Source organism: Enhydra lutris, unplaced genomic scaffold (genome assembly GCF_002288905.1).
Source record: "Enhydra lutris kenyoni isolate GAN:26980312 unplaced genomic scaffold, ASM228890v2 scaffoldscaffold1, whole genome shotgun sequence".
Classification (NCBI taxonomy): domain Eukaryota; kingdom Metazoa; phylum Chordata; class Mammalia; order Carnivora; family Mustelidae; genus Enhydra; species Enhydra lutris.
Genome location: NW_019154085.1, coordinates 59,692,741 through 59,715,630, shown reverse-complemented (window position 1 = coordinate 59,715,630; position 22,890 = coordinate 59,692,741). Strand labels below are relative to the sequence as shown.

Sequence of the window (22,890 nt, the reverse complement as noted above, 5' to 3'; positions counted from 1 at the left end):
ATGACAAAAGGTTCAATTTTTGGTTAAATATTTCTCAAAACAAGTCAAATGACAAAAGGTTCAATTTTTGGTTAAATATTTCTCAAAACAAGTCAAATTCTCTTTTTAAAATATAACATCCAAAATTTTTTATTCATTGTAACACTTGCTTATTACTATTTAAAATCATTTGATGACCAGTTTTCCATGTTACTGTAACTAAAGAAAGGGAAAGTGAGTTCAAATTGCAGCAAAATAGAATGTTAATTATAAACAAAATAAAAATAAAAACATCTTGATAGTAAAGGTTGTTAAATATTGGAGTGAGTTTCACAGGGAGGTTGTAAAATCTTGAGTTTGAAAGCCTCAGTTTGTGGAGGAATTTGTGAGGTTTGGTATGAATAAAGAAAGAATAAATTAGGTGATTTCCTTAAGGTTTTTTACATACTCAAATTTTTTTTTTTTATTGTATTAGTGAATGTGTCCTTAGAAATACTGGAAAAAGTGTGACTCAAACTGAACAAAAAACTCAAAACTAGTTTCAATATTGTTAAGTTTTATTGGGTAAGCAATTCTTGGAATGGTATATATAAGCGCCAGAGCTTAGAGGGAATTGAAATAAAACCTGAAGCAAAACATGAGTGTAGAGTTGTGTATTACTAAGTGTTCCCATTTCCCCACTTGTACCCAAATATTTCTTGACAAACAGAACAGAATGATGGATTAAGTAGAAATTTTCAGTGATGATTCATTCTTTCAATCCTGTAGGCAAAACTAAAGATCACATACTTATATTTCCCCATTTATAAATAAATAATTCTATCCACTTACTAGAGGCAAAAGTTTTAGAAAGTAAACCTCTGAAATAAAGTATTTTAAATGTAAGATTCTTGAAAATGCTTACTTAAAATTTATTTTGAAAATTATTGAGCATAATATTTTCTCTTATTGATGAGGATTTCTCAGTTTAAGTGTAACCAGATTTATTCTTAAGAAGAGAATTGTTTGATAATAGTAAGAAGTCCCCTGTTCTAATTTCAGGCCTTCAGAAAGAATTTCACTTACACTAAGAAAGGATATTACCTCATCTATTGTAAAATATCTAATAAAAAAAAATTACATGATCATCTTGAGTCTGGGTCTGGTATCTAACGTGTTTATAAAATTGCAATTGTTTAGAGTATATATATTTAAAATAAAGTTTAGTTAAGAAAGTCATATTTAATAAAGGAAACTAACTTCTACCTCAGTATAAAAAAGTATCTAGGGTTTCATTTTATTTTTAAAATTTTTATTTTTTTTATTTGAGAGAGAGAGAGAGAGAGCACATGACAGGGGAGGGGCAGAGGAAGAGGGAGAAGCAGACTCCCTACTGAGCAAGGAGCCTAACCTGGGCTTGATCTCAGGACTCCGGGATCAAAACCTGAGCCAAAGGCAGACACTTAACCAACAGAGCCACCCAGGATCCCTGAAAGTACCTAGGGCTTTAATAAACTATGATATGGGCACATTTTTAAAAAAAATTTAAATTGGATGATACGCTTCAACCACCCAGAAACTTGAATAATTTGAATTGCCAGGGGAAGAGTTATTTTACATTTTAAAAGTTATGACAAAGTACATTAAAAATAAAAGTCCTAAATAAGTATACTTTCTTTACTGTAGCATTCAGGCAGAAAGAGTTTGCAATATCATTCAATCACAGTTAAAGGAGTTCAGGTCTGAAATGGTATAGGTACTAATGAGGCGGAGCCACGGCTTGCTAGAATTCATTGTCTCCTTTGCTACAGTTCATGAGCAGAACCAAAAAACAAAGTACCTTGCTTCAAGCTACTGCAAACTAACTCACCTCTTCCTCCACCTTACTTACTATTATGATATCTTACAGGTCATAATCACATAATCACAAGAGTCTTATGAGCTCTTATGCTCTTTTAGTCTACCAAAAGTAATAATAAACAGTATTTTTTCTAATACCAGTAAAAAGTTAAGAAATAACATCTATGAGAAAATTTTTTACCTCTACTCTTTTGAAATTATTGCATAGGTTAAAAGATAATTTTATTTCTATTTTTAAAAATTAGGGGAAAAACCCACAAAAATAGATTTACATAATATGTCTGAAATTAGAAATTAGATATACTGTGAGAGAAATATATATGTATATATATGCTGAAAACATTCTAGTTAGCCAAGTTTTGACGTTAATACAACTCTAAGGTAGTTGTTGGTCTCATTTTTCATTTGCACATAATACAAAGAGAGTACATTGAGCTAAACAGTGGGGACTAATAGTCTCCAACAAATCAGCAAGAGGAGATTGATCATTCTTTAGGCTACTGTCTCTGAAATTTTGGTGCAATCGTTTTTCTCTTTGTGTAATATGGGCAAAACACTTTAAATCTTTAAAGAGATATTTAAAGAAGAAGAAAAGAGTTATTGCAATCTTAGGTGTCATCTACAAGATATGCTGTACACAACAGTAGCTAAGGAAGAATACCCAGGTGTGTTAGCAGCATCTTGACAACAATAAAAATAAGATCATTTGTTACATTGTCAAACAACATATGTGATTATTCTTGATTACATGTTATGAAATCACAAGAGAATGGCTTTGACTGTTGAAGTCAATTTTCACTCATCCTTATGAAGCAACTGAAAGGTGAAACAACTATTTAGTTATTTCTCCTCCTTTTCTCTCCCTCTACTTTTCTCTCCTTCTCTCCCTCTTCCCTCCACTCTTGCTCTCTTTCTCTCCCTCCCTCTTGCTCTACAACTGCAATTATTTTGTTGGAATAATGTCAGTTGGGATGAGACTTCATCATGTGCTATATTTCTTAAGCTTTTTTTTTTTCCAGGAAAGATGTTACTTATGTGTTATTATATAAATTACATTCATTTATCTGCTTAAAGAACTTACTATCACCTAGGTTTTATCTCATTTTGATACAATCCTAGAAGAATCAGATGTTTTTTTGAAAGAAGGAGAAAGGAGGGAGGTAGCCTACACAGCAGATTGATTCCTTTTTCTTTTTCTTTTTTTTTCATAACATCATTTTTGTTTTATATCTTGGCAGCTAGAAGAGTCCTTAGTACTTATTATCACAACATGTTATTAAAACATCTCATTTGTTTTGAAGCATTTCACCTCATTAGCCAAATACCCTAGAGAATTTTCATTATATTTCATTTATTTTTGAGGTTCAGAGAGAAATTTTCTTTCAAAGATAAAAAGTTTTGAACAATAATCTTCAAATACTTCTGATTTCTCAACACAAGTAAATAGGTAACAGAGCAAGGAAGAAAAACACACAAACTGAAACTGTGAAGTGTAGAAAGAGACACATTGAACCAGGGTGATTCCTGTTACTGAAGTCCAAGCAGTCAGTGCATCTAAATGATGCTCTTGTCTTTAACATTACTGCCATTTCCTGAGGAGGCCAAAAGGCTGGTGTTAAGAAGCCTCCAGCTGGAATTCTAGCTAGCAAAGTAATGTATTTGGAAAATGTGTAAGGTCTATCAGTCTATTTCACAATATATTGTTCCTGCTTACTGATGGAAACTAAAGCACATGGGATATTTAAATAACATAGAAAGCTAGTATTTATGGGGCATTGTCTACAACCCTGTGACGAAGCATTATTATACCCATTTAGAGATGAAAAAATTGAAGTTTAGAAATTAAATAAACAACTTGTCCAAGATGACAGGCTGGTATGGATGCAGAATCCATACATCCATTTGTTTGTTCCAAAGTTCTAACACCTAACAAATCAGCTAAAACAGACATATGAAAACATTCTCAACATCACTTGGCATCAGGGAAATACAAATCAAAATTACATGTGGTATCACCTCACACATGCCAAAATGGCAAAAATCAACAACACAGGAAACAACAGATGTGGGCAAGGATGCAGGAGAATTTGGAGCCCATTACACTGTTGGTGGGAATGCAAACTGGGGCAGCCACTCTGGAAAAAAGTATAGAAGTGCCTCAAAAAGTTAAAAACAGAACTATCCTACAACCCAGCAATTGTAGTACTTACCCAAATGATACAAACATACAGATTTGAGAGGGAACTTGTACCCCGATGTTTATAGCAGCACTATCAACAATAGCCAAATTATGGAAAGAGACCAAACGTCCATCAGTTGATAAATGGAAAAAAAAGTTGTACATGTATATAAGGGACTATTACTTAGCCATCAATAAGAATGAAATCTTGCCATTTGCAACAGTGTGGGTGGAGCTAGAGTGTATTATGCTAATGACAAATACCATATGATTTCACTCATACGTGAAATTTAAGGAGCAAAACAAAAACAAAAACAAAAATAAGAGAGAGAGAGAGAGAGAGGAAAGCAAACCATAAAAGACTATTAACTATAAAGAACAAACTGAGGGTTGCTGGAGGGGAGGTGGGTGAGGCTGGAGGGATGGGCTCAATGGGTGATAGATTAAGGATGGCACTTGCTGTGATGAGCCCTGGGTGTTATACGTGATAAATCACTAAATTCTACTCCTGAAACCAGTATTACACTATATATTAACTAACTACAATTTAAATAAAAACTTGAAACAAAAAAGAACCAACTAAATTTGAAAAAAAATAGCTGCTCAGTTAAAATGTTGATAATTCAAATGATGGAAGTTGATTTTTCTTCCAGAGAACTACATAATACTAACTTAAACTCTCCTTTTATTGATCAAGAAGAGATAAACTCTTTATATCTGTGAAGAAAAAAAATACTGTTTTCTTTATTCCACCTTGAAAATTAATAACTCAACATTGAAAACAAGGAAGACCGACTTTTCCACACAATCCATAATGAGTAAAGACCAGAGCCCAAATCTGATAAGCACATCCCAACTACATAATCTCCTCTCATCTCTAGAAGTTTCCAATACAAACTGAAAAGAATTCAGAGGAGACTGAAGGATCTCCCTAGTGACCACTCCGGCACAAGAAAAAGGAAAGAAAGAAAGAAGATAGATAGGTGGGGGGGTGGGGTGGGAAGGAAAGAAGAAGGAAAGAAAGAAAGAAAGAAAGAAAGAAAGAGGGAGGAAGGAAGGAAGGAAGGAAGGAGAAAGGAAGGAAAGAAGGAAGGAAAGAAGAAAGAGAAAGAAACTACAACACTTATTATGGAATATTAATGAAACTATTTTTCTTAACATTTAGTGCTTTTTTTTCCAAGTCAATATGAAAACATAGAGGGCAATAGCTCTGACATGTGCTATTTCTTTAATTAAAATATAAGCGTTCTTAATACAGTTGGTTGTACTTTGCAAAATAAACACCAACAATGAACACATAAAATGACTCAATAATTGATTGGTAAACACCATGTAACTATGGAATAATTATATGCCCTGTGAATTATATAGTACTTATAGCTGACATTATTTAGGAAACCTAAGAAATGAACTTGTAATTTGTACTTATCAGATTTCAAATCCAAACAACCAGTTAAGTATCCTGTTATTATATAGAAGTGTCCTATCATTAGATACCTGGTCAGTAATAATCATACAATTAGTTACACATATCACATCCCAAAGAAAAATACATCATATCTTTGGGACATCAAGAAACAATTCATCAATGTAACACATTTAGAAAGTAAAAATGAATTTAAATATAGTGCATAAGGCATGCATACAATCATCCAATAAGTCTCCCAATGATGTGTTTGCCTGGCTCATTATGCGGGCTTCTCTCAACTCTGACATCAGCTCCTCAGCAAGACCTTTTTTGGCCTTTCTTTCTAAAGTCACCGCCATGCTGACCATGCCCTCAGACACCCTCTCTCATACCACTCTGTTTTATTATCACTATCACACTTTTCACTGTGAAATGAGCTTATTGTTTGTTTCTTTAAAAAATAACTCTCTCTCCCCACAAGACAGCGAACCTTGTTTCTCCTCATTAGAGAAGGCATTTTGTCTAGTAAGTAAATATCTCTTTCTGTTATGAAAGTGATCATGTCTGCCTGCTCAACGCTATAATCCCAGTGTGTGGCCCTTATTAGCCACACCAGCAACACACAGTGATGTTTATTGGTGAAGGAATAATTTACTGAGTATTCATTATCTTCAAGGGACTTGGTTAGAAGATAAAACTGGACAGGTGGAGTCTCTGTCCCATGGGTCTTGCATGTCACTATAATGAATTAATGTACCACAGACATTAAAAGTATTTCCCAAAGCAGATGTAAAATTTTTTAAAAACCACCTTAATACTTAATTCAAATATGCATTCATCCTCAGTGCTGCCATATTGTTTTAACTTGTTTTACTTACTTTGCTTCACAGGAACATACACTGAATTGTTTGCCAACCATTTCTGACCATACACATTTATTTCCACAGACAACAACATTAATTGGTCTTTTGAAGACAGCTCGACTCCTTCGTCTTGTGCGAGTGGCCCGGAAACTTGATCGATATTCAGAATACGGCGCTGCTGTTCTAATGCTCTTAATGTGCATATTTGCCCTGATAGCTCACTGGCTGGCTTGCATTTGGTATGCAATTGGGAATGTAGAAAGGCCCTACCTGACAGACAAAATCGGATGGTTGGATTCCTTAGGACAACAAATTGGGAAACGTTACAATGACAGTGACTCAAGTTCTGGACCGTCCATTAAAGACAAATACGTCACAGCACTTTATTTTACCTTCAGCAGTTTAACCAGTGTAGGATTCGGGAATGTGTCTCCTAATACCAATTCGGAGAAAATCTTTTCAATCTGTGTCATGTTGATTGGCTGTAAGTAGATTTCTCTTTTGTTATCTATTAGGATAAAATATCACAAAATTGATATCTGTAGACAATTCAGAGTAAGGCGAAGAAAAAACTATCGAAAACTGTAGAGATAATGGAATGACATATATGGGTATTATATTCTATCAAACCTGATTCTGTCTGTGAAGAGGAGATGCCAAAAGGACTTTCAGAACCTCAGAAAACCACAAACATAAACTGGAGTAATGTAGATCTTGGGATTCCAGAATTGATACTTATAGTTCACTTTTGCTGCTGTAAAACCACTGGTAGTGGTTATTTTCTATTTTAAGCTGAGACCAGATTAGAGTAGGAAAGATTAGTTTATATTACTAGATAGATAGAAATATATATACACATACATATATACATATACACACACACATGTTACTAGATAGAGATATATATACATATATAACACATTACTAGATAGAAAAATATATATACAGATATACATATATATTTCTAAATAGAAAAATATATTTCTATATAACATATGTAACATTTCTATATAACATATATAACATTTCTATATAACATATATATTTCTATGTAACATATTTCTATATAACATATATAATATATATTTCTTAAATATATCTGTATTTATAGACAGATAAATATATATATGTATTTTTCACCACTTATTTGCTAAAAATTCCTTTCCCTATGATATTATTCCAAAGTTTAAGTGATTGCTCTTTACCTTGTAATGGGGTGATGACATGAGCATCATTAAGAGATATATTTTTACAATAAGAAACAAAAAATTATATGTTCAACTAAAGATATTTTAGTATTTTTAAAAATCATAGTGTGGAGTCACTAAAGATAACTGCTGTGATACCAAGCTGCAGTTGACAAAACCATAATGGATTTTTAAAGCTTAAAAAAGGGCATCATTCCTAGATGGTGTACAAATCTGAAAATAGATCCAGAGTTGATTTTAAATGTTAACATATACGCAAATGAAATGTATTTAGGTATGCTTTATTTATGAAACATATCAATCCATCCAGTTTATTGTTCATTGTATTTAAAATTTGCTTTTCATATATATGTCTCAGTATTGTTATTTTAATAAGATTTGTATAGGTAAATAGCATTATATTCTAATAACTCTTGAGATATTCTACAGATTCAGGCTAAGTCTGAGCTACAAACACAGAAGTAGCCTTGCACCCAGAAGGAAATGGAAAAGGGACCTACTAGGAAACACAGAAAAATTCATTCCAGAGAGAATGAATCTCTCAGGACAAACACAGTCCCAACCACTCTGTGATTATAACTGCTAGTAAATATCGTATAGTGATTATCAATTCTAGTGAAATAGGTAGAAAACCAAGAAAATTTTTAAAAGTTTGTTCCTAATTATTCAAACATTTGTGTAGAAATAAATACTTTTTTAAATAAATAAAACAGAACCTACATCTTGAAACTTAGAAATTGCAAGAAAGAATTTTCTAACCTGCTAACCACTTAGAAATTCCCTATCACTTGTGAGGATTATGATAAATACATAGTACTGTTTATCACATGAATTATTTTAAATTAGGGAAACTCAGTTCTTTATTTGGTCTATATCCAATCTCTAATACCTCAATCAGGATAATTGACAGTCTTTTTTCCTTCCTTCCTTCTTTCTTCTTTCCTTTATTCCTTCTTTCCTTCATTCCTTCTTTCCTTCCCTCTTAAATATAATACAAGGCTATTTCTATAAATTCTTAAAGAAGGATACTTGTTTTCTGCAGATATTTTTCATCTTTTAGAAAAAGAGAAAACAGTCTAATTAATTGAGTGGAGTAAGATAGAACCTCATTCCACATAATATACTTTATTGAGTAATGGATTTGGTTCTATACACCTTAATTGAAAGGGAATTATGTAGAGATCAGTGTCACACAGGAAAAAATTTATAGGTATTCCTGGAGACTTCTGTCATCACCTGTTATGCTACAAATAAAAAAAGTCAAATTAAGACTTAAAACTTAATAAGAAGAATGCCCCAAAATGTGCTTAGCCATTTCATGTATATGGGTGCACCTACACATGGTATTTCCATTCAGATCCAACTGTGTTAGAAAATGATTTGGTTGTCTTTGTTTAGTTATATTTCTATACTAAACACATACTCCTTAGATCATGAGTGCCCTGATTTAAGCCTAAAATAGGAGCCCCTGGGTTACTCAGTTAGCTAAGCATCTGCCTTCAGCTTAGATCATGATATTGGGGTCCTGGGATCCAGCCCCACATCAGGCTCTCTGCTCAGCAGGGAGTCTGCCTCTCCCTCTGGCCCTCCCCCTGCTAATGCTCTCTTTCCCTCAATCTCTCACTCTCTCTCAAATAAATAAAATCCTTAAAAAAATAAAAATTTAAGCCTAAAATAATATACAATATCTTAAAAATGTGATGTAAAATGTTGTGTATATACTAACACTAGTTATCAGGGTGTACTTTCTCATCATCCCTAAACTTCTTTAAAACCAATCTTCATTCAAAAAGAAAAATTTGAAGCCAAGTTGTAAAAAACAAAGCATCTACCATCTCTCTTACAACAATATAATTCAAGGAAACTAAAAATTAAACATAAAAAGAGATCATCTAACTAAATGCAAATGACTCAAATGTCTGTAGATATATTTTAAAAGCTGTTGTTTGCAAAGACAGTTACCAATTGTATTGCTGAATGTGTACAGACAAGAGTGACCAGAGAATTCATTTTAAAAATGTACGCAATTCAAGACAAAAAATAAAGAAAAATTTAAGCAGCCATTAAATAAGTGTAAATAAAAGTTATGCTCATATATTTATATCTATGTATTATAATATATGTTTATTTTTTTAAAGATTTTATTTATTTGACAGAGAGAGAGATAGAGAGAGAGGGAACACAAGCAGGAGGAGTGGGAGAGGAAGAAGCAGGCTTCCTGCCAAGCAGGGAGCCCGACGTGGACTTCGATCCCAGGACCCTGGGATCATGACCTGAGCTGAAGGCAGATGCTTAACAACTGAGCCACCCAGGCACCCTATAGTTTATATTTTTGTTCAAATATTATAAATATAATATACAAAATAATTTTAAAAATACATAAACCAGTAAATGAAGGTAAATGTATTCCATCTCTAACCTTCTTACAAACATCTTGGGAGAATTTCTTGTTTTATAGCATGTGAAAAAAAATTACTGGATTTCTGCTTTTAGCAATAATGGAATAACTGAAAATTTACCACACTCCCACAAAATTTTTGAAAATAACAGAAAACTGAATAGAATACAGAAGGCAATTGTTTTCAGTCATTGGAAAACAGTAGGGAATTTTGATTTCTGAAGAAGTAAAACAAACAAGATGGACCCCATGATATCTTCAGCTTTCTGCCAGGAGTCACTTTCTGGACCAAACTGAAAGGAAAAGCAACATAAGCAGATAACAGTGATCCCATCCAGTTAAGAAAACAAGATCAGAGGTCATGGTAACTAGAGTGCTAAAATTTGCAAGACAGACAACGAGAAAAGAGGCAGCTATGGCAGAGAAAAGCTTCACTATTAAGCAGAGGTACCTCTTGGGTCTACTGATTAATACTAAGTCACGAATGCATGAGGGAAACTTGAAGCCTGTCTAATAAATACCAGAAATACCATAAATTGAACAATTTCCTGACCTCACATGTATTAAAAATATTCAGGTCCCTGTCAGAGTGAAAAGCCCTCATTGAATATCAAAAGTATTCATTAGAAATTTTGGAAAAATAGTGCCATAATATTAGGGCTAGTCTATCACTAACAAAGCTTAAAAAATAAGCCTCAAAAGGAACAAACTGATCTACAAGTATTTTAACTGTGTGTAAGAACAATATCCAACATTCATACCCAGCATTAAACAATGTTCTATTTGAAGTGTCCAGAATTCATTAAAAAATTGACAAGTTAAGAATAAGAAAATCTAAACAATAATGAAAAGAAAAAAAAATTTAACTCAGAATCAATAAAGAAGATGTAATATATACTTACAATGGAATATTATTTAGCCATAAAAAGAAAGAAAAAGAATGAGATCTTGCCATTGTGACAACACAGATAGACCCTGAGGGCAATTATGTGCTAAATGAAACAAGTCAGACAGAAAAACACAAATACCCTATACTTTCACTTATGTGTAGAATCTAAAAAACAAACAAACAAACAAACAAAAACAAAACACAAACAAAAATAGCCAAGCTCATAGATCCAGAGAACAAATGGGTGGTTACCAGAGGCTGGGGGTGAGGGGCAGGTAAAATGCATGAAGGGAATCAAAGGTACAAATTTCCAGTTAATAAATAAATAAATAGGAATGTAGAGTACAGTTTAGTATAGTGACTGTAGTTAATAATACTGTATTGTATATTTGAACGTTGCTTAAAGAGTAAATGTTAAAAGTTCTTATCACAAGAAAAAAACTTTGTGACTACATGTGGTGATGGATATTAACTAGACTTATTGTGATGATCATTTCTGACTCTATACAAATATAAAATCACTATGTTGTACTTCTGAAACTAATATAATGTTGTATGTCAATTATATCTTACTAAAACAAACAAACTAAAGCCCGGAACCAGAATTGACAGAAATGATGAAATTAGCAGACAATACCAAACACTTTAACAAATGTGTGTGTGGACTCGCAGAAAAATGGGGATGGGAACCATAAGAATATTTTTTAACTGGCTGAAATTTTTCCAAAATTGATAAAATCTAGAAACCACAGATTCAGAAAGTTTAGTGGATCCCCTAAACAGGCAAAACACACAAACACACACACACACACACACACACAAAAGCACATCATACTCAAATTACTGAAGACTAATGATAAAGAGAAAAAGTCTTAATAAAAGTAACCAGAGGGGAAAAAATAAGACACATCATGTACAGAGGAAAAACATCAGCTTGAGAACATATTTTTTATTAGAAACAATGCAAGCCAGAACACAATGTAATAAAATCTTTAAAGTGCCCAAATAAAAACAAAATCTGTCAACACAGAAATATTGGCTCAATTAATCTATCCTTCAAAAGTGACAGACAAATAAAACCTGACATAATTCATCACAAGCAGAGTATAAGAAATTATAAAGTTTTTCAGGTAAAAAAAGTTATTAAGATGAAAATTTGGATCCAGAAAAACAAATGAAGAACACCAGGGAAGGTTAATATGTAGATAGATTTAAAAGATTTTTTCCCATTTTTAAATGTCTTCAAAAAAAATTTTTAAAGCAAAAATTAGGAGAATGAATTTTAGGTTTTATAACATATGTAGAATTAAAAATGTGACAATAATAGTATAAAAATGGAAAGAAGGAATGGAAGTATATTGTTGCAAGATTCCTACATTATCCATGAAGAGCTATTATATTATTTAAGGTCCAGAGTGATAAGTTAAAAATGCATACTGTAACTCCTTCAGCACAGCTAACAAATGAATAGGGAAGATGAAATCAAATAATAAAATTAATAAAACCAAAAGATAGGAAATAAGAGAAATGGGAACCTAGAGAAAACAAATAACAAAATGGTAGATTTAAACACAGCCGCATTAATAATTCCATTAAATGTAAGTGAGCTAAACTCTCATTAAATTGCAGAAATTGTCAGCTGTTCTGAAAAAAGTTTCATCTCTATTCTATCTAAAGAAAACACTTAAAATATAAAGACACAGGTAAAAGAAAAACATGGAAAGAGATGTACCCATATTCACTAATTATGAGAATATGTAAACAGCAGTATTGATTTTAAATCAGACTTGAGGACAAGGATTATTACCAAAGACAAAGTAGCCACCACAGTCCTAAGTGTGTAAACACCCAGTTACAGAGCAATTACATTAAGCAAAAACTGACCAAACCTAAAAGAAAAATAGACAAATTCACAAGACAAATCTACAGTTACAGTTAGCAATTAACACTCCTCCCTCTATGTTTCATAGAATCAGCAGACAGAAAATCAGTAGATATAAAAGACTTGAATGATACTGTCAATTAACTTGACATATTGGCATTATAGAATACCAGCAGAATACACATTCTGTTTTAGTGTATGTGGGATATTCACCAAAGATAGACCATATGCTGGACTACACATCAAATTTTCAAGACAGGTCATATTCTTTTTCTTGTTCTGTTCTGTTCTTTTCTTTTCTTTTCTTTTCTTTTTTTTTTTTTTTTTTTTTGACAGAGAGAGATTACAAGCAGGGGGAGAGGGAGAAGCAGGCTCCCTGTTGAGCAGGGATCCCAATGCAGGACTAGACCCGAAGACCCTGGGATCATGACCTGAGCCAAAAGCAGACACAACCAACTGAGCCACCCAAGCACCCATATTCTGAACCAGAAACAAAACAAAAACAAACAAAAACTCAACAAATTTATATATATTGAATCATGCAGAGTATATCTCTGACCACAAGAGAAACCAGAAATCAATGAGAGAGAGAGAGAAAAGGAAGAAAGGAAGAGGGGAGGGGAGGGAAAGGGAGGGGAGGGGAGGAGAGGAGAGGAGAGGAGAGGAAGGGAAGGGAAGGGAAGGGAAGGGAAGGGAAGGGAAGGGAAGAGAAGGGAAGGGAAGGGGAAAGAAGAGAGAAGAGAAAAGAGTGGTACAGATATTTGGAAAGAAAGTAAGTAACAGACTTCCAAATAACCTATAGTTCAAAGAAAAAAATCACATGGAAAATTAGAAAATAATTTAACTGAATGAAAATGAAAATAAAATGTATCAAAATGTGTAAGAGACAGTTAAAACCATGCTCAGAAAGAAATGTGTAGCTTTAAGTGTTTTTAAGAAGAAAGAACTAACATCAAAGGTCTAAGCTTCTAAGACAACCCAAACTGAACATAAAAATAGAATAAATAGAGATAAGAACAAAAGTTAATAAAATTGAAATCATGGAAACATTAGAGAAAATTAATGGGAGTATATTCTGACTCTTTAAAACACCAGTAAAATTTATAAATTTCCAATTAGACTAATGAAACAGAACATAAATTACCAATGTCTTGTATGAGAGATATCACTACCCATTATAAAGATATTAAAATAATAATAAAATAACATTACAAATTACTTTATAATAAGTATGACAATTTAGATGTGATAGAGAAGTTATTTGAATGATACAGATTACCAAAAATGAAACAAACAAAAAATCCTGAACAGTACAATAAAAATTGATAAATTATATTTCATCAAAATTAGTAACTTTAACTTTACAAAGGACACTGCTAGGAAAAAGAGCATGCAAGTGTTAGACTAGAAGAAAATATTCTCAATACTTAGATCTAAAAAAAAAGACTTGTATGCAGAACATACCAAGAATTTCATACAATTCTATAATAAAAAACAACTCAATTTAAAAAATGAGCAAAAGATTTAAATAGACATTTCAAAATGTATGAATGACCAATAAGTATAGGAAAAGACGTCATTAGTCATCAGTAAATGCAAATTAAAACTCAAAAGAGGTATTACATGCCCACTACAAGGTTAGAATGAAAGATTGGCAATACCAGCTGTTAAGTTGGGAACAACTGATATTGTCATCATTGCTGGAAGGATTGTAAATTGTCACATGTTTGAGAAACAGCCTAACAGAATACATACCACACAATTCCACTCCTAGGTGTTTAAGGGGAAATGGAAATATGTGTCCACACAAAGACTTGACACAAATGTTCATGGCAATTTTATTCATAATAGCCCAAACTTAGAAACAGTGAGATTTCTGTCAACAGAAGAGATAAACTGGTAGGGTCAAGTAATGCAAACTAGAATGAAAAAAAGAACAAATTACTGATACATACAACAACAGAATTAATTTCAAAGACATGTTAAACAAAAGAAGTCAGACGCAAATGAATACACACATGATTCCATTTATATGAAATCCTAGGAAATGCAAACTAACCTGTAATGACATACATTGGAGCTCAGTGGTTGTCTAGGTTCTAAAGTGAGTGTGTAGGCAGCCAACAAACACAAGGGAATCTTTTGGGGTAATGTTCCATATCAACAATGTTCCATATCTTGATTGTGTTTGCAGCAGCATATGTACATTTGTCAAAATTAATCGATCTGTACAATTAAGACAGATTTTTTATTATATGTAAATGACATCCTTATAACATCTAAGTTTTTAAGTTAAAACTTTTAAAAGTTTGTGTAATGGGTAGAAAAGAAATGTATTTGTTCTATAAGCACATTTCAACTAATGCCTAATGATCAACTGAATTTACTAGTTTGGTTAGCATATCAGAATTTGGGTGGTGTGTTGAAGGAAGTTTTAGGATATACCTCTTTATTTCTATGATAGCTAAACCTAGAACAAACCATTCGATGAAATTAGAACTCCCTATTGAGGAAAGCTAAATAAAATACTGAGTTGAGGAGATAAATGTCCTTATATAGTCTGCCATCTTACTTTTGGCTCATATTTTATGCCAATTGATGGGCATTAACTAAATGATTTATAAAGAATATGATTATACTGTGCTTCTCTCTCACTTACAGCTTTTAGCTCTGGTTGCTCCTAAAAAAATAGAAAAAATAATTAATGCCTTCATTACAATTTTAAAAACCATCACACAGAACTACCTAAGAGAAATACATGTTATTCATGTATTCAACTATATGCTTATAATCTAGATTTTGCCATGTTGTCAACAAGTGGAAATGCCTGTTTGTGACCCAAACTAATGTCTTGGTTCATTTTTATGGCAGTATGGAGATAAAACCACAATATGGAAATGAAACCATAGTATTTATTACAAACAAAATAAGGTTTTCCCTGATTCTCCACAAAATATGTGGGTTAGGTAAAATAACTGGCATTGATTATGTGCCCCCTGATTAAATCAAGTGAACTTAATCTGTACAAGCTAAACTATTTCCTGAAAAAAATGGTAGATACTTTGGAGATATAATAGCATGCATAAATATTTCCAACACTACAATTAGGAAGAGTAAAATACATTCTTCACATGAATCTCCTTTAATCACAAGAATCAGTTTCAGGCAAGTATTGCTAGCTCTGTTCTAAATTAACTATTCATTTACTTAGATTGGGCTCAAGTCTTTTCTCTGTGGAAATTCCAACCTAAACAGCTTGTCTATCTTACTGAGAATTACTGTCTTTCACACATTCCAATTTAGGCTCGCTAGAGGTCTCTCCAACTCTCATCCCTTTAAATAGATAAAAACAAAGGACAATTCCTTTCTCTGTGACATTCTCTTATTTGGGATATCTATGGCAAACAAGGACCATACTAAGCTAAAGACAAAGATAAGATGGAAAAGAAAACAAATGACCAAGAAGATAAATTGTTTTAAAATGCTTAACCTGAATCTGGCCAAAATCTACTTCAAAAATGATTAAGTGGTTTAAAGAAGTAATGGTTTGTAAACTGTGGGGGAGGGGGAGTTGGATTTGTTGGTTAAATACAGTTGAATCAGACACTTTAAGCTGTTCATTTTTACCACCTGTTCGGAATAGAGCAGTTCCAGTGTCTTAAACATAACACTACTTCTCTCTAAGGTTTTAACACACACCCAAAGATCAAAATACAGACCATGTATCATGATTTGACTTACTGTATAGAATACAGCACTTTTTTAGAATTAGTAGAAACTGAATACAAACATAAAAGGAAAGAGAAGATACTCAAATAACTTGTTAAATCACAAAGATTTAACCCAGAAACCACTTAAAAGGGTACTCAATCTAAGTACTGAAATGTATGGCAAGGATTGTTAAAGCAGTTTCTCTCTGATCACAGATGAAAGAAAAAGGTGTTTCCCGTTTTTTTCTAGAAAAATAAAATTCCATCCTCATATTCTAAGCCAGGGATACCTATTTCACATGTAGAAATACTGTAAAAATGAATTATTTTAGATTAAAAATTGCCTACAAATAAATACTCTAAGGAAATTATGAGTTCCTTAGAACAATTTATCATTCTTTAGCAAAACCAAAGTATTCAAAATAACCTTAAGATTTATAATAGATTTTTTAATATTAATAGCTTAAGTTTGAGGCCAAAAGTCAGAGATGTCACAATTTAAAAATTAATCTTTTAACTCCAGCTCTAGAAAATGTATCTGTAGTAATCCTTTGACATACATCCTTATGATATAACAAAGAAAATGTTTATTCTAAAGGCATTTTTATCTCTAGTCAATACCCCAGATCATAGACTGATAGTATAAACAATCTGAGTTTATATTTTAATTTAGAATCCATGGTGAGTTTGGAGATTTTTCCTCTCCAGATTTGTCATCAAAATTATAAAATTTATGACAGTATTTGCTTAACTTATTTTTTCCCCGTGGGCCAGTGGTAAATCCTTATAACTGGATTGAGATAATAAAAAATATCTACATACTTGAGATTCTCAGAAGATAAAATGAAGCCAAAGTGCAGTCTTCCCCCATAACTTTGTTTTTTATCCAATCCAGCACTAATGTATGCAAGCATTTTTGGGAATGTATCTGCAATTATCCAAAGACTATACTCGGGAACTGCCAGGTACCACATGCAGATGCTTCGAGTGAAAGAGTTCATTCGCTTTCACCAAATCCCCAACCCTCTGAGGCAACGGCTTGAAGAATATTTCCAGCACGCGTGGACATACACCAATGGCATTGACATGAACATGGTATGTATTTCTGTTTTCCAAAATGGAAGTACCTCAGGCATTATAACTACAATCCAAATGGGAAACCCAGTCTCACCAGCTTTGAACCCCTTGCTTTTGTTTTCCTTTCGGATGTTTATTTTCTCCCCTGGAGATAGTCTCTCATTCTCAATTCATGGCATTGCATGGTGCTATATCTAGTTATATTGTGTGGCAAAGGCATTATAACATGATGCAAACTGATATAACTGTGTGTAGTAGAGTTCCCACTTCCAGTTAGAGAGAATATTGCCAACATAGGATCTGGGCTTTTACCACATGTCCTAGCTGCCAGCACCCTTAAAAATAGTTGGACCCATGTGCATTAAGATTTGACAAATAAACAGTAACAACCACTATGATGCCCCCAAACAGAAATCCAAAGTTAACATTCCTTAAAAAACAAAAACAGAAACAAAACAGGACACTGAGGGTTTGTAGGAGAGGTTAGGGAGCTTAAGCATGCCATAAACATTTTATCATAGGAAATTTCATGTTTCTGTTAAGGACAAATTTTTCTATCTTTACAACAATTAACCATGTGCCCTTTTACAGTACCTGGTATAATGCATCTTTCCTTTCAAAGGGGAAATATGGAATTCTTCATAACTTTTAAGCAAATTCAACATCAACAATCACCTTTCATAATTCTTCCCACCTCTATCAATTCTTAAAAATCACCATAACTAATAACATGAACACGATCTAAAGAGCACTTTTTATTATTAGGTGAATTGTCACATTCTTTTGACCTGTTTCGCCATAGAGACTGATTCCTAAAGATAAATTATGTGACATACGCAAATTCTATGGCATATCACAGACCTATTAAGAAAGATTAAAAATATGATGCCCTACCATCTATCAATTCTTCCACCTGGCAAGGACCCTGTTTCTAAGAATTCTTCAGAAAATAAAGCCACTCACATCTAATGACATGAACAGCATAATACAATTTTTACATAAGTGAGCCTATCCAGTTTAGATTGACATTTTTTTATTTGACCAGCAATATTTTAATAAAAAAGTAAAGGTTAAAAATTAGAAGTAAAGGACAGAAGGCATTCCAAATATTGCCTAATTTGAAAGCCATATAAGGATAAGTTTATCAAAGCTATGTGTGATTTATTTGACTGAGAAATAAGGACACGCCATTATAAAAATTTTAATTTGAAAATCTTATCACTTAGCATATTTCATATAAAAGCATAACTGAATCCCATGTGCTATTTCTAATTATCCCGAAGTTACTTGTGAAAATTCATTTGATAAATGGATATCACTAAGATAACATTTTAATCTCATTAGAAAGCACTGACAAATGGATCACTTTATATATTTCCATCTGTATTATTGTTGAACAAAGATAACAGCATTCGGAAACTATTGGGGATTCTCTAACGCGGGTTGGCTGAAGCAGTGTCAAGAATTTTTAATCAAAACACGTGTCACCCAATTTTGTTGTTCCATACTGCCAGATTATTTCAATAACAGTAATCAACAATTATTTATTGTACATCCCCTCTCCATATAACTAGTTTTGTGACCATTTTTGTGATAAAGTCTATTTTTTGACAACTATTTACCTTTCATTGTTTGACTCTATTACCTATGAATATGGTTTATATACCACTTGCCTATTTATAATGTACTTATGAAAGATTTATCTCTTTCTTGTCTGCTTCACACCTTAATACATGGAATCACAACACCCACCGGTAAGAACAGGAGGTATTTATATCCAATTTAATTCTCGTGTAAATTGTGGAGAACACCCTTGTTATCTGTCAGGTTTAGAGCTTGTTAAGTGATTTCCAATGTTAGTTCTGATCTTTATTGCATGATATAGCAGAGGAAATACAAAGCAAGGAACTGGGGAAGATAACCTGGAAGAGGCCAAGTACAGAATAGAAATCCTTAACTTTAACAACAACTTGACCTCTAGTAATATTTATATACAGTTTCCCACTCCCCACAAAAAGGCACTTAACTGCTCCTTCCTCCAATCTGGTAAAGCTTATGGGTATACGGTTTGCATTAGATAATTGTCATAAAGAAAATGTCATTCTCTTTCATCATCCTCTATTTTCATGATGTAGGTGCTTTTCTTTCCTCCCATCTGCATGCCTGTATTACATGATCCTGGAGTGTGTGAGCTCTAAACCATGTGCCACTGAGTCTTGCATGTGGTTTTGAGAGCTTGACTTTGCACGAACTTCTTGTTTGTACAGTGTCTACATTTCTCATCTTGTGACTACAAAGTGAGTAAAAAATCAAAGTGCAAGATAACTGAAAACTCAGCAAATGGAAGATGCTTGTTTATTCAGCACCATGTATAGAAGAAAAGCTAGAGAAAAGCAACTGTACTCTTAGACTGTTGAGAGATTAAAAAAAGAAAAGAAATCAAAGTGGATTTTCTTACCTCCAAAACCACATTGTTATAATCCCTGTCTTAATAATTTATTTTTAACTAAATAGTAATTTAGTGATAATTTAAAGTGATATAAATTTATGTATTGTGATACATGAAAGTACATCAAACTGTTGTATTTTACATCAGCATTTCATATTGTTTTGTTTAAGTATAACCTTAAATATAAGTTCTCATGAAACATTTCAGGTCATTTTTTTTTTTACTGTTCAACCATGTCAAGATAAGGTACAAGTTTTCCAATCATACTGTATTAATTGACTCAAAATTATTCTTCATAACCCCAAATATTTGATTCCTTGATAGATCTCACCTCCAAGAAGTGAAACTACCTAAAATGTGCAGTCATTGTTCTTATTCCCTGGATCTTTTGCTTTTTTTGAAATAGCTATTACTAGAATGTTCCAGAACCAAAAGCATTCAGGGGACATTTATGGGCTCCTTTCAATGGAAAGAAATGGTTCAGAGTACAAAAGGAAAAGGGTCAAGAGAATTAAGTTAGAGAAAGGAAAGTGTTCTTTTGTGTCCAATGTCAGGCTTAACAATAGTGAAAATTATCTAAAAAATGTCTATAGGTCAATTCTGGAAAACTGTTCCCTTCTTCTCCACCAAATTTGACTAGTTAGGGGAAGAGGAGATACTTTCTCATATTAAGACTGAGGGTATCTCAAGAAATTTCCCCCAATCAAAGCTGACGCAGTCTGAAACTTTCTGACATTATCCAACATTGATTTTGGTTACAACATGGGCAAGAACTGAAAATCATCTTCCATGTCAGTATAGAGGCAAGTTTCTTCATATGACATACAAGAGCCTGGCTTGAATGAAGAAGAGCCCCAGTAATGATGTATAGAGATACATCATTTTGGATGGAGAGAAATAAATCATTTATAACAGAGACTACTTCATAGTTTAAAAATATATTGACATGGAAGAAAAAAACTTTATGAACATTTAATGAAGAATTTTTTTCTTACCTTAAAAATGTCTCGCCAGTAATGCCTAATAATATAAAACAAATTAGGAATAGGAATTCAGAAGACCTAAACAGTAGCACTTCAATTTGCCACTAATCTTGGACAAGTCACTTAACCTCTCTGCAATTTCATTACACTTGTCATTGTCAAATGCGTGTAAAGCACCAGAATTTGAATATGCTAATATGTAGAACAATTATTATGGGAGTTTTTCCACTTGAGAATGGAGATTCTAACCTATTTGCTGCCTACTCTTTTGGTTTCTGAGTGGGCTTCTAGTTTTCTTTGATGATGAATTGTTGATGGCAGAGAACAGAAGGGGATCATTTCATGTAAAAACCAGAACAAGAATAAAGGATCATATGTGGGGAAGCACAAAGAAGAACTGAGGCAAGTAATCCAGAAACAACTTTGTTTAATTTATTTTCGGAAGAAAAGGAACAACTGACTTTTTTTTTTTTTTAATCCTGAGGCATCAGTGGAGAAAATTTTGAAAACCAAACATAGAAAGGAGTTGGAATAAGGAAGAGAGATGAATGTTTCAGCAAGGTAGATAGACAAGTTTTCCTTAACGATGGACAGGAATGAAAAGAGAAAGGGTAAAGGCACTGGCTTTGAGGAATAAAGAAGAAAACTCAATGGTACTAGCACTACATGGTTCAGTCTCCTTGGTTAAGCAGAGAGTACATTAAGTCCTCAGAAGGGAGGAGGTACAAGAGAAGAGTTGAAGAGGGGGAGAATTCTTAAGAGATTTCAATCAAGAGTCAACCAAGTAGGCTAAAAATGCTTAGAACCACAGTGAACTCTTAGTGACAAAGCATTCATTTATAATGCTCCCAGCAAAGCAATCACAATGGAAATGAAATTAATAAATAATGGCATATTGTTTAATAGAAATCCTTACTCTTTGGAGCTGATATGATTTCTAAGAAGCATCTTAGTGAAAATTTGATTCCTTTCCTTCCAAGGCTCTTTTCCAGCTCCACTGCTATCTGTCAGAATACCCTTTGCTAACTCTAACTGCTGACCTTAACTACTTGCTACTAGCTACCTCCTCCTCCTCCTACTTACTACTAGCTACAAGCTACTATGTACTTAACTGCTAACTACTTATATTGATTATATCTGCATTCATAATCTAATTCTATAACAACAAAAACTTTGTTGTACCCACTCTCTACACTTCCCAAAATGACTTCATCTATGCCAGACCTTTACATTCAAATCTCCTCCACCCACAGACTGTTTTGATACACCACAGTGAAAGGCAATAATGAGCTCTTTCAGTCAGCAACTTCATATAAAAACAATCACGGTGACATTAAACCTTATGAAAATGTAAAGCAAAATATACAAAATAACATGGCTTGTCTTCACCATATTGTTCTTATCCTCCCTTAACTTTTTCTAATCCATCCTTTATATAGTCAAGTTGATAAATACTGTCAATGAAAAACATTTGACTCATTAGTCATAAAGCTTAACAAAATGATTAAAAATATGGCATCCTCATATTTGTTCCTCTAGTAGCCAAGGATTCTGCTTCTAAGAATTCTTCAGAAAATAAAATCACTTGCATTGAAAGATATCAACAGCACAACACAATTTTTACATGGGTGAGCCTGTATATTTGCATTGATTATTTTTGGTTTGACCAGTAATATTTTAACAAAAAAGCATAGGTTCAAAATCAGGAATCAATGTGCAAAAAGCATTGAAAATATTACTGAACTTTGAAAGACATGCTGCTTCTCCTAGCAAATAAATTCACACATTTAAAAATAGGTCATGGAGACTGTCAAAAACCTGCATTTAAATGATAATGATCCTTAGGACTGGTGACATCTTTTAGTTTTCTGTAAAGAAATACCTACTTACCTTTAGAACTTGAATTAAAAGAGTTGTCTACAATGTACTTTAAAAGATGTTTTTATAGATATGTTGATTGGTTAATAGAAACTGCCTGGCTCTTCAGAAATTATGTAGATGGTAAAATTTTGCCTAGCAAGAAATC

General features: G+C 32.9%; 1 protein-coding gene across 2 annotated transcripts in view; it reads left to right on the top strand.

The window, feature by feature from the left end:
* LOC111143035 (potassium voltage-gated channel subfamily H member 7) overlaps nt 1-22,890 on the top strand; it is a 488,043-nt gene that overhangs the window by 419,349 nt on the left and 45,804 nt on the right. For both annotated transcript variants that reach the window (XM_022496465.1, XM_022496473.1), the window contains exons 8-9: nt 6,353-6,752; nt 17,251-17,450. In XM_022496465.1, the coding sequence (XP_022352173.1) occupies nt 6,353-6,752; nt 17,251-17,450 (600 nt within the window). The remainder of the gene's footprint in view (nt 1-6,352; nt 6,753-17,250; nt 17,451-22,890) is intronic.